The 13,832-nt window shown below is 41.8% G+C and overlaps 1 protein-coding gene across 2 annotated transcripts in view; it reads right to left on the bottom strand.

Moving 5' to 3' along the window:
* The window catches only part of BANP (BTG3 associated nuclear protein), a 517,523-nt gene that overhangs the window by 209,939 nt on the left and 293,752 nt on the right, over positions 1-13,832 (bottom strand). For both annotated transcript variants that reach the window (XM_030204572.1, XM_030204573.1), the window contains exon 9: positions 12,435-12,565. In XM_030204572.1, coding sequence (XP_030060432.1) covers positions 12,435-12,565 — 131 coding nt within the window. The remainder of the gene's footprint in view (positions 1-12,434; positions 12,566-13,832) is intronic.

Here is a 13,832-nt window from a genome sequence, read left to right as displayed (position 1 = left end):
TAAGGATGTAAAAACAGTAGAAGCAGTCCAGAGGATGGCGACAAAAATGATATGGGGTTTGCGCTAAAAGATGTATGAATAGAGACTGGAAGACCTGAATATGAATAGCCTAGAGGAAAGAAGGGCCAGGGGACAGGTATTAATATAGGAACAAATCTCTTCCGGAGAAGGGGAAATGGTAAAACTAGAGGACATGAATTGAGGTTGCAGGGTGGTAAACTTAGAAGTAATGTCAAGAAATTATTTTTCACGGAGAGAGTGGTCGATGCCTGGAATGCCCTCCTGAGAGGTGGTTGAGACAAAAGCAGTGACAGAATTCAAAAAGATGTGGGATGAACATAGAGGAACTCTATTTTGATAATGAGTGTGACTGTTGGGCAGACTGGATGGATCGTTCAGGTCTTTATCTGCCATCACTTACTATGTTACCATGTTACCAGTACAGTGAAGTCTTGAATAGAGACCGACCCATTGCTGGATAAGTGAAAAGTCGGATAATATGAAAAACAATGGTAACCTCAGGTCAAAGGTGATGTATTGCACTAAAAACAGGGTCCTGGCTCACAATGGTGCTGTTTTGCAGTAAACTTAGAGACCCGAGTTTGAAACTAATTGTCTGAGGTGCGAAACTTCCCTCTGTGCTAAGCAGGAAAACAGAAAGAGAAGCTGCACACTTTTTAATGGCAACATAGTGATGTCACCGGGGGTCTGTCACATATGCCAGATGGTCAGATCAACGAATGTTGGATAATCGAGACTGTACTGTAGTTCAAGCACAGCTCTGCTGGATTTCACTTACTCCAAAAGCCAGAGAAATCAAGTTTGGTAAAAAAAAATTGAACACATCCCTTGGACGACTGGCCCTGCTCTTCTGCCTTTAGGTGGTTTATTGCTAGAATGTCTAAGTCTAAACAAGCAACATTTTGTTTTGTAGTTGCTTTTATTTCCCACTGCAGCTCCTTGTGACTCTGGGCAAGTCACTTAACCCTCCATTGCCCCTGGTACAAAATAAGAACCTGAATATATGTAAACCACTTTGAATGTAGTTGCAAAAACCTCAGAAAGGCAGTATATCAAGTGCCATTAATAAGATTCCATGCACAATCTCAAATAGTAGCAACATTCCATGTAGAACCCCAAAGAATAGCAAGATTCCGGAATCCCAAGGAGTGGAAGAGTAGCCTCATGGTTGCTACTATTTGAGATTCTACATGGAATGTTGCCAGTGGAGGAGTAGCCTAGTGGTTAGTGCAGTGGACTTTGATCCTGGGGAATTGGGTTTGATTCCCACTGCAGCTCCTTGTGACTCTGGGCAAGTCACTTAACCCTCCATTGCCCCTGGTACAAATAAGTACCTGAATATATGTAAACCGCTTTGAATGTAGTTGCAAAAACCGCAGAAAGGCGTTATATCAAGTCCCATTTCCATTTCCCTATTTCAGATTCTACATGGAATGTTGCTAGTGGAGGAGTAGCCTAGTGGTTAGTGCAGCAGACTCTGATCCTGGGAAACTGAGTTCAATTCCCATTGCAGTTCCTTGTGACTCTGGGCAAGTCACTTAACTCTCCATTGCCCCTGGTACAAAATAAGTACCTGAATATATGTAAACCGCTTTGAATGTAGTTGCAAAAACCTCAGAAAGGCGGTATATCAAGTCCCATTTCTCTTTCCCTATTTGAGATTCTACATGGAATGTTGCTACTATTTGAGATTCTACATGGAATGTTGCCATTCCACTAGCAACATTCCATGTAGAAGCCTGCCCTTGCAGATCAGCAACGCGGCCGCGCAGGCTTCTGTTTCTGTGAGTCTGATGTCCTGCACGTACGTGCAGGACGTCAGACTCACAGAAACAGAAGCCTGCGTGGTCGCATTGCTGATCTGCAAGGGCAGGCTTCTACGTGGAATGTTGCTAGTGGAGGAGTAGCCTAGTGGTTAGTGCAGTGGACTTTGATCCTGGGGAACTGAGTTTGATTCCCACTGCAGCTCCTTGTGACTCTGGGCAAGTCACTTAACCCTCCATTGCCCCTGGTACAAAATAAGAACCTGAATATATGTGAACCAGTTTGAATGTAGTTGCAAAAACCTCAGAAAGGCGGTATATGAAGTCCCGTTTCCCTTTAAATAGCCCCTCATAAAATGCATATTAAAAAAATTATCTGAAAGGCAATCTTATTTTATAAGGAAAGAACAATTGCTTGTAGATTTAAAAGAAATCCAAAGTTCTCTATTTCAAATAGTTTCTTTTCTTTTGAAAAGAACTGTATTTATTGAAGGGAAAAAAAATCATTTTCTAAGTTTATCAAACTAACAATAAGGACCATATACACAGTACAATTAAGAGAACAAACCCAACCCACACTGTGCTTGAATATTTTTCCTTTCAGAAAATAAAAAATTCAGCAAGGACAATCTGCTTTTGTATCTTTTTTTCTCTCCTTCGAAGAAAGCCTGCCAGCTGGGATTCCATCCAGGACTGCCTGCATTAATAATAGGAGTATGCAGGCCAAACATTTTCATTTTCTTCAATATTTTGTATTGTTTAAGGGATTTTTTGCCTTTTTTTTTTTTTAAATTTCAGTGGCAATATTGTTATTAGTGTGCATTATTTGAGCAACAGTGTGCACTATTGATGAGAGAAAAGAACAGAAATATTGTATATACTCAAATATAAACCAAGATTTTTTGGCCAAAAAAAGGAATTAAAAATTTAATCTCAATTTATATTTGAGACCTACTTCCGTCCCACCCTGCATTCCTACCATTCCCTTCCTCCTGTTAGTGTCCCTCCTCTTCTGCCCCTGTCACGACAGCAACCAGCCCCCCCTGAACCAGAAGACTTCTCACTGACTCCCTCCCATCCCCGCAACAGGCACGGCTCGAACCTAGTTCCTCCCTCCCCCCGGACGAACCCCTCTAGACCCTCTGGAAGCCCCCCTCCCCAGCTTATCGTACCTCTTTGGTGGTCTAGTGGCATATTGGGGCTGGAGTGATCCCCACTTGCTCCTGTCCATGCCATCTCTGTAGTAAAAATGGCTGCCATAACTTCCAGCAACTATCTTTATTTAAACCAAATACTGAGTGCTTTAGCAATTAGACATTTTGTCCTTTAGATTGTAAGCTCCTTCGAGCAGGGACTGTCCTTCTTTCTTAAACTGTACAGCGCTGCGTAACCCTAGTAGCGCTCTAGAAATGTTAAGTAGTAGTAGTAGTAGAAGTTGAAAAAATACAGTTCCAAACTCAGTATCACAGCAGTACCACTGGCCACACATTTCTCTACATTGGCCAGCCTCTGGAATAACATATTTGGAGTTCTGTGTTCATGAATGGCTACCCGGGTTGCTGCCTCTCTCATGGCAACCCCATTTTCTCAAGATGGGGTTGAAAACCTCTAATTCTTGATGCACCAAGTTTTTGGTTTTATGTGTCCTATACTGCATTCACGCAACCTGCTATTCTCACTTCTTTCTCCACACGGGGGACAGGACGAAGTCCCACCAATTTGCAATTCTATGACACCAGTTCCTTTCACTGGCCTTGCAGTTGGGGCTCTGCTATTTCTATTGCACAAGTCAATTCAAGAATCCCACTGAAAGCCTGTCAGTCATAACTCAAGTTGTTTTAGTTACTACACAGCCCACATGTACCGTCATCCTTCCCAAACCCCTGATGGGTGCCTTGATCACACACATCATCTCCATCCCACTTCCAATGTTTTAATTAAATAATTTGTCTTTTTTTCCATTGCTGCCTCTCCCTCTTCACGTTCCCTTCCTCCATAAGGGGGCTGCCTCAGTCCACAGTAACATGGCAGCAGAAGCTTTTCTTTGCCTACCCAGACAACCAGTAGACATAAATCTGTCAAAATTAAATCACCAATTCATCAAGATTGAATTGGTTCCAGCACACATCTAGACCTAGGTACATAAAAACATTTTGTAGACATCTCCAGAACGGAACGCACAGCTCAGGACGGGGTCTCACTAGAGACCACCAAAGAGGTAAGATTATGCCCCTCTCTTTATGTACCCAAATATTCTATTCACTAACTCAATTGCTTTGTCACAATAACTGCTAGATTTTCAACCCCTAAAAGATATCTGACCTTGAATTTCTGCATCTTAAATTTATGTATTTGAATTTTTAATAGGATTAATGCATAGGTGACATACCTTTAACTATTTTTGAAAAGTTATAAAATCTTTCATCGTATTTACCTCTCTGGCACATTCTCTTCTCTCTCCCACTGACACTTATAAAGATACCAAAGAAGACAGCACCTGACACTGATACTTGAGGCAACTTGATGTTCAGTTTTCCTTCACCAATGTGAATCCTTTTGATTACCTCTCTCTGAATCCTCATCCACTTTATCCCTTTTTTCTGACTCCCATGCCGATTGACTTGCTCACCATTCTTCTATGTGGAAGCGTAACAAAGGCGTTACTGACTTCCAGGTAAGCCGCATCTACTTCACCTCCATGATATTCTAATCTAGTCACTTCATCTAACAGATCAATCAAACTTGTTTGGAAAGGGTTTTCCCTTGTGAAACCATGTTGCTTATGATTCTATAATGCACTATCATCCACATGATCTTACCCCCACCGACGTTAAACTAATGGATCTGTAGTTTTCCACTTCCTCCTGCTCTTTTCCAGTCTTCTAGAACAATCCTTTTTCAAACGATAGGTGTGAGAGTTATAATCAGTACTTCCTTTTAGCTTCTTTGATATTCTGGGATATACAGTTTCCACAGCTTTCTTTCAGCGAGTTGTAACGCATTCATCCCACAGCTCTTTATGTCCTTGCCTTTGGTTCACCACCCTGTCCCCTTCTAGTATGGATGCAGAACAAAAGCATTTGTTTATGTTACTTTATTTTGATTTTAATCTTTACTAAACCCATCCTTCCCTTTAATTCTCACTATTTCCCTTTGGGTTTTGCTCTTTTTTACTGGGGCTGATGGGAGAGAGAAGGAACTATTATAATAGCAAGACTACATAGGAGATAAGAATAGGGGTGAACAATGTCACCAAGGGAGAAAGGATAAGTGACATGATTCCAGAAGGAGAAGAGAGGTTGGTGAACTGCTAAGCAGCAGCAAAATATTTGTTCAAATAATGTGGTCTATAAATATAAAATAACCAAAGTAAGAGTGTGAGAGGGGGAACACATCATTACAAGAAGGGAAAAGGGAGCGAGAGTGGGTGGGAGTTTATTCTATCCCCCCAAAAAAGCACATCAGATCTCCAAGGATGGGTTGGCTTCTAAAGTTTATTAAAGGAACTGACATGGGTCGTGTTTCGGTGAAGTGCCTGTGTCAGGGATCATCTTTTGAAGGAACAAAGGACTAAGTATTACCAATACATACAATGGTTAAAAACTGAAATCTTACCAATGTGGCTAATTCATACAGATGAATGGTCTGTTGTTGTTAGTCTTGGCAGTGTTTTTTAGTTGTACAAATTAGCCATGTTGGTAAAGTTTCAGTTTTCACCATATCCGATCTTTGAAGGAACAAAGGACTTACACTGACGATACCTCACGCAGGTGCTCTGCCAAAACACGGCCCATGTCGGGACCTTTAATAAACTTTAGAAGCCAACCCATCTTTGGAGGCCCATTGTGCTTTTGTGCTTTGGATTGTTCAAGGAGTTTATTCTATAACAGAACCTAGGTGTCTAGGTTTTCTTATAAAATACTAGTGTCACCTTGTATCAATGCATCTGGCATAGAGCTGGTGTAAGTGTGAGTGCCTAAGTGGAAGCCCTGCTAGGGTTACCATATTTTGTCCCCCAAAAAGGAGGACACATGCCCTGCCCCCACCACACCCCACCCCCTTTCACACCCTCGCTCCGCCTCCTGTCACATTTTCCCCTCCCCCTGTCACACACCCCGTCACCCCCCTCCCCTTACCTTACTACTGCACTGGTGGTCTAGTGACCTCATCGGGGCAGTAAAGAGCCCCCTCTTTCCTGCCCGGAGTGCTGCCGTGCATGCATCCTTCCTGTTGCTGATCTTGGCGCCGATTCAAAATGGCCACCGAGAGTTGAAGTCTCGCAAGGTCACTTCAATTCTCAGTGGCCATTTTGAATCGGCGCCGAGATCATCAACAGGAAGGATGCATGCACGGCAGCACTCCGGGCAGGAAAGAGGGGGCTCTTTCCTGCCCCAAAGGCGGAAGAGGTCACTAGACCACTAGGGTAGTGGTAAGTAAGGGGAGGGGAGGCTAGCAATCTGCCCGTTTGTCCGCCCACCAGTCTGCCCATTTGTCCAGAAATCCGGACAAACGGGCAGATTGGCAAAACCCGCCTGGTTACCCGGACATGTCGTCTAAAAGAGGACATGAACGGGTAAATCCGGACATATGGTAACCATAAGCCCTGCCTATATCCCACCCATAGTAACATAGTAGATGACGGCAGAAAAAGACCTGCACGGTCCATCTAGTCTGCCCACGATAAACTCATATGTGTATACCTTACCTTGATTTGTACCTGTACTTCTGTCCAGCAGTATTTCCCGCCTCCCAACCACCAGTCCCGCCTCCCATCACCGGCTCCGGCACAGACCCCGTATAAGTCTGCCCTCCCCCATCCTAGCCTCTCAACCACCAACCCCTCTTCCCCCCGCCACCCAATTTCAGCTAAGCTTCTGTGGATCCATTCCTTCTGCACAGGATTCCTTTATGCCTGTCCCACGCATGTTTGAATTCCGTTACCGTTTTCATCTCCACCACCTCCCGCGGGAGGGCATTCCAAGCGTTCACCACCCTCTCCGTGAAGAAATACTTCCTGACATCTTTCCTGAGTCTGCCCCCCTTCAATCTCATTTCATGTCCTCTCGTTCTACCGCCTTCCCATCTCCGGAAAAGATTCGTTTGCGGATTAATACCTTTCAAATATTTGAACGTCTGTATCATATCACCCCTGTTCCTCCTTTCCTCCAGAGTATACATGTTCAGGTCAGCAAGTCTCTCTTCATACGTCTTTGAACGCAACTCCCATACCATCCTCGTAGCTTTTCTTTGTACCGCTTCCATTTTTTTAACATCCTTCGCAAGGTACGGCCTCCAAAACTGAACACAATACTCCAGGTGGGGCCTCACCAACGTCTTATACAGGGGCAAGTATGTGCTGTGCAAGATAGGTGCATATTTACAGAACAGCGCTTAGGACTAATATTGACATATACATGCGTAGGTGCACACTTAAGTTCAGATATGAAAGTATTCTAAACATTTATATGCATAATATGCACATTAGTATTAGAGCCTACTTTATAGAATTGCCCTTTATGTGTGCAAGGGTGAGAGGTGGTGGTGAACAAAATGAATACAGGAAGGCAAGGAGGGACACTGCATCAGTATAGCAGTTGGTGGGAAGGAAGTAGGTTGGATGGAAGAAAGTTTCACTCTGGAATAGAATGGAAGAGAAATAGAAGAGATGAGGAATGCGTGGAGCATCAGGTTGTGGGGAGAAAGGAAGGGATAAAGTTGTATCTCAGTGTGGAAGGTATTTTTGTTTTTGAAACTTACATTTTTACTCATTTTTAATAATCCTCCCATTTAGCATACAATCAGCAAAAAACAATTCTGATAGAAATTTTACGCAACTCAACCTGCAAACTTCTCCTGCCCTCTTGCCAACCACACCTTCCCCCTTCCCAATCCAGTGATGTCTGATCTCATCTACCCCTTTTTATCCCCACTCCCTCTTGACTCTCAATGATTGTACTGTAGCAGAATCCGTTTCCATATGCACTCGCTCCATTTTGCATGTATTGTCACAGACATCATTTCTAACTCCATAAAAAAAATTAACTCTTCCTACCACTGCCCATTTTTAGAGGGTCCATGCTTCTCCAACCAGTAGCAATATCCTCCTTCCTGCTACAATTAACTGGGCAGCAAGTCCATTGTTCATCTCTGAAGGTATCATCCCTTTACCCATCTTACTCAACCTAGTGAGAGTTAGACACCCTTTTGCTATAATCTGTTGTATCTCCATCCTTCTCATAATCATATTCTTCTTCTCCTCCTCTCTGATGCTTTCCTGCAGTTTCTTTTCTTAGGCTTTCCTTGCCATCAAAGGTTCTGAGCTACTCATCTTCCCTAATACCTTCTATATTCTGCTTACCCCTTCCTTCTTCTGAGCTCTAGGCAAGACTTCTCTTTCAAGTACTGTGAGAGCTCAAGAATATCTTCCTTTTTGCCCTGACAACACCACCAATTTTAATTGAAGACAGCATACAAAGAGAAAGCCTCCAGATACAACTTCTCTCAAAAGGCATCTCAAGTACAAATCACTCTATAAGAACATAAGAGTAGCCATACTGGGTCAAACCAATGGTCCATCTAGCCCAATATCCTGTTTCCAAACAGTGGCCAAGCCATGTCACAAGTACCTGACAAATCCCAAGTAGTACCAACATTCCATGATATCAATCCCGGGGCAAGCAGTTGCCTCCCCACGCCTGTCTCAATAGCAAACTATTGCTTTTTCCTCCAGGAACTTGTCCAAAGCTTTCTTAAACCTTGATATGCTAACCGATGTTACCACATCCTCAGGCAAAGAGTTCCAGAGCTTAACTATTTGTTGAGTGAAAAAATATTTCCTCCTATTTGTTTTAAAAGTATTTCCATGTAACTTCCTTGAGTGTCCCCTAGTCTTTGTACTTTTGGAAGAAGTAAAAAATCTATTTACTTCTACTCATTCTACACCACTCAGGATTTTGTTGACCTCAATCATATCTCCTCCTCATCCGTCTCTTTTCTAAGCTGAAGCGCCCTAACCTCATTAGCCTTTCCTCATACGAGAGGAAATCCATCCTCTTTATCATTTTGGTCGCACTTCTTTGAACCTTTTCTAATTCCACTATATCTTTTTTTAGATATGGCAACCAGAACTGAACGCAGTACTCAAGATGCGGTCGCACCATGGAGTGATACAGAGGCAATATAGTATTTTCAGTCTTATTCACCATCCCTTTCTTAATAATTCCTAGCATCCTGTTTCCTTTCTTGGCTGCAGCCACGCACTGAGCAGAAGATTTCAGCTTATTATCTACAACACCTAGATCTTTTACTTAAGCGCTGACCCCCAAGGTGGACCCTAGCATCAGGTAACTATAATTCGGATTATTCTTTTCAATGTACATCACCTTGCATTTGTCCACATTAAATTTCACCTGCCATTTGGTTGCCTAGTCTTCCAATTTAATCACCTCACTCGACGTTAAGATTTCCATATTATTAATAAATATGTTAAATAGCACCAGTTCCAGTACCGATCCCTGCGGAACTCCACTGTTCACCATCCTCCACTGAGAATAATGACCATTTAACCCTATCCCCCTGTTTTCTGTCCAATAACCAGCTCCTAATGCACACCAGAACCTTGCCTCCTATCCCATGACTCTAATTTTCTCAGGAGCTTCTGAAAATCTAGATACACTACATCAACCAGCTCACCTTTATCCATGTTTGTTCACACCTTCTAACAAATGAAGCAAATTGGTGAGGAAAAACTTCCCTTGGCTGAACTCATGCTGATTCTGTCCCATTAAACCATGTTTGTCTACGTGTTCTGTAATTTTATTCTTTATAATAGTTTCCACTATTTTGCCCGGCACCAATGTCAGGCTTACCGGTCTATAAGATTCCAGAACATCCCTAGAACCTTTTTTAAAAATCAGTGTCACATTAGCCACCCTCCAATCTTCAGGTACTATGGACGATTTTCATGACTGGAGTGGAGGAGTAGCCTAATGGTTAGTGCAGCGAGCTTTGATCCTGGCAACCTGGGTTCAATTTCCCACTGCAGCTCCTTATGACCTTGGGCAAGTCACTTAATCATCTGTACCCCAGGTACACAAAACTTAGATTGTGAGCCCCCTAGGGACAGAGAATGTACCTGTATATAATGTGTACAGCGCTGCATACATCTAGTAGGGCTATAGAAATGATTAGTAGTAACGACAGGTTACATATTACTAACAGCAGATCAGAAATTTCATGCTTGAGTACTTTCAGTAAGTCCCCTTGGATGTATGCCATCTGGTCCAGGTGATTTACTAATTTGTCAATTTGGCTCAGTACATCATTCAGGTTCACAGAGATTTCTTTCAGATTTCCTCTGCATCATCACTCTTGAAAACCATTTCCGGTACAGGCAGATCTCTTACATCTTCTTCCATAAAGACAGAAGCAAAGAATTCATTCAGTTTCTCTGCTATCGCCTTGTCCTCCCTGAGCGCTTTTGCTCCTTTGCGATCTAACAGTCCCACAGATTCCCTCACATGCTTTCTGCTTGTGATGTACCTGAAAAGTTGTTATTGTGAGTTTTAGCCTCTGTGGCAAGTTTCTCTTTATTATCTCTTTTAGCTTTCTTTATATTTATGCTTTAAATCTGACTTGCCAGTGTTGCTTCTTATTTTCTTCATTTGGGTCCTTTTTCCATTCTTTGAAAGACAATCTTTTGGCTGTAATAGCTGCTTTTAGTTCATCTTTTAACCACACTGGCTGTCATTTTCTCATTGTTTCCACAATTGCAAATACATGGAATGCATCTGGACTGGGCTTCCAAGATGGTATTTTTGAATAACATCCACACCTGATTTAGTATCCTAACCTTAGCAGCTGATCCTTTTAGTTTCTTTTTAACTATTTTCCTCATTTTATTATAGCCGCCCTTTCGAAAATTAAATGCAGTTACAGTAGATTTCCTTTGAGGGTTCATTCTAGATAGTAGCAACACTTTAGTATGACTAGAGGGGAACTGGTGGGAGGAGAAATCAGCAATGGTAGAGACAGAGAAACACTGCATACGTCTAGTAGTACTATATAAATGAGAGTTAGTAGTAGGAACAGAAGTAGTCATAGCCCCTCCATTCTGCTCATAATTTTCTCTTTCCATCCCTGTCTGCTGGTATATGCAACATTTTTGCTGACTGCTTCTAGCTTTACAATTATCTCGGAGTTCCTGAGGAAGTTTTGCACGAAACCCTGCCGTGTTGGACTCTTGATGATAGACAATAAATTAGGGGCGGAAGCAATGGCACTGAGCTTGGGACCGCGTATTTGAAGAAATAACGGTCCATGCACAAGAGTAGATATACGATTGCCATGGAGTAACTTCTGCCATTATACCTATTTCAGCATTAAGGAGAGTTGATACGACAGAGACACTGGAAGATAAGTGCCTTCTTTGATATTTTCTCAAGTTTAAAGACCTAGATGTGGTCGATTTTTCAGTCCTTTTTTTGTGAACTTTATAGAGCAGAAGGACCATAATGAGGTCTAGCATTTAGTCTTTAACTGAGGACTGTTGGAACTATAAGGTGTCAGCCTGATATCAGTTTTTTTAAGTATACACTTTGATTTAAAAAGCTTTGGGTATCTCTTTATTATTTTGAAAATATTCACTTGGTAGTGATTAGAGCACTTTAAGGAAAAAACAATAGAGGGATTCAGTGATTGAGAAGCTCAACCACCCGTAGAGATTTCAAGATTGATTTTTTGGGTCTCATTCTGGGTGAGTTAATACGCTGAGAATCCCCCTTAAAAAACATTTAAAGGTTTTCCGGTGCTGGTCTTGAGGGCTTATTAGCTGTGATAACAAGCTGCCACCTTATTATCAGTAGCCATTTTTTGATTCTGGTTTGTGTATTTAGGTATATGCAGAAGTGCAGCTGCACTTCCATCAATACTTGGTGCTTACTGGAAACTGAGCAGGTACCTCACCATAATAAATCAAAGCTTTACCTTCCAAATATTAGAAAAAGAGAATATGAGTTACAGACATGCAGAAATGATTATATAAGAGAGTATGAAAAAAATGAGGATACTGTACATTATTATAAACTACAAAACTGATTACACACTAGATTACAAAACTGATTACAGACTAGATTACACACAACAACAACAGATCAGACAACAACCCATATTATCTTAGACCTTGTCCTCTATTAATGCCCTTATCCTCGCCCTACCTATCCCACATCTACCTCATACCCCATCCCCTGTTAATTCCACTCTATCCCCCGCCCCTCTCCCGCCAATACTAACCCTTCCCCTGTTCATCTCACATGCACTATAATATACGTTCTCTCTACTACAATTTGTAACCTACCACTATGTAAGCCGCACTGAACCTGCTATGAGTGGGAAAGCGCGGGGTATAAGTGTAACAAATAAATAAAATAAAATATAAATAATTATCCAAGTTCCACTTACGCAAATCATAAGAACTGACAATTATTTGCAGTATTTATCTTTTCTAATAGAAAAATATAAAATGGTAGACCCTGTGAATAAGTAATACTGTTTTCAAGAAAATAAAGTGCTGGAAACTGAACAGTGGAAACTGAAAGGTACTGTGTTTTGCCTTTCCACTAGGATAAAATTAAAGAAGACATGAGCACATACTACTTGGACTTGTCCGTCTTCTCCAATTTGGTGAATTTGGACCTGTTGAGCATTGGCCAATGCGTAGTGCAATGCCTGAGGCTGGGTCTGCTGGATCTCATTAGATGCTGACGCAGTGCTCTGAACACACTCTGAAAAAATATGGACAGAATTCAACATTATGTCACGTACACACTACCACCAATGTCACACAAGAAAGGACACTTTATTACTGCACAACACACTTCCACATTGCAGGTTAGATATTGAAAGCAAGCACAACGATCCTTTGTGCTATTAAAATGTGCATTACCATTACTATTACTTTTAAGCTGCTTTCTGGTTAAAAGCAGGGTGTCATGGAAGAGCCACAGAGATTTCAGTTTCTTTTAATCATGGGGACAAAATAAGATTGATGCTATTGTTAATATCTTCTCTGTCTTTCTTCCTTCCAATTTATTATGTTCTTTACTTGTATTACATTTTTTACATAGTTTTTCAAATTATTCCTCACCCTTAACAATTCATAAACTGTTCTATCTATAACTCAGCAGTAATACAGCTTAAGCTAAATATTTATTTTAAGCTAACCTCACTCAGCTGTAATGACTGCATGATACATGGATTCTTGTCATCCCATCAAGAAAGATCCCTGACCCTTTTTCCCCCCCAACAACAATTTACTGTAAGTTATTTGCTATCAAAATGAATTAAGCATTCTGGATCTCTAAGAACATTTCTCTCAAAGTGTGAGGCCTGAGTTTAATGTGGCATTTCCAGGGGAGGGGGGGCGGGGATAAGAATCAGAAAAAGAGGGTAAGGGAAGGGAAGAAATGTCAATGTGCTGCACATCAGCTGTTCAACAAAGAAGAAAAATGAAGTTACCTTTAAATGTTATTTTTTTTTTTCGTTCAGCTGACTATGGTGAATTGTGTTTCTCTATCCTCCACTATCCATACTCATCATATAGACCTGTCACTGCTACACCGGGATCTTAATGGGGCCAACAATCCTCACCATTGAGTAATACAAACTACTACTACTACTTAGCATTTCTATAGCGCTGCCAGGGTTACGCAGCGCTGCACAAGTTTAACATGGGGAAGGATAGTCCCTGCTCAAAAGAGCTTACAATTTAAAGGTTACAAACTATGTAGTCAGTGTAGGTAACATGAATGGGGAGGGTGGTTAGGCGCCAAAAGCAAGGGAGAAGAGATGGGTTTTGAGTAAGGACTTGAAGATGGGCAGGGAGGGTGCATGGCGTATGGGCTCGGGAAGTCTGTTACAGGCATAAGGTGATGCGAGGCAGAAGGGGCGGAGTCTGGAGTTAGCGGTGGTGGAGAAGGGTACAGATAGGAGTGATTTGTCCTGAGAGCGGAGGTTACGGGTGGGAACATACGGGGAGAGGAGGGTAGAGAG

The sequence above is a fragment of the Microcaecilia unicolor genome, chromosome 5 (assembly GCF_901765095.1).
Source record: "Microcaecilia unicolor chromosome 5, aMicUni1.1, whole genome shotgun sequence".
NCBI classification, from domain to species: domain Eukaryota; kingdom Metazoa; phylum Chordata; class Amphibia; order Gymnophiona; family Siphonopidae; genus Microcaecilia; species Microcaecilia unicolor.
Note: the sequence above shows the minus strand (reverse complement) of the source record. Positions and strands in the feature narration are given on the sequence as shown.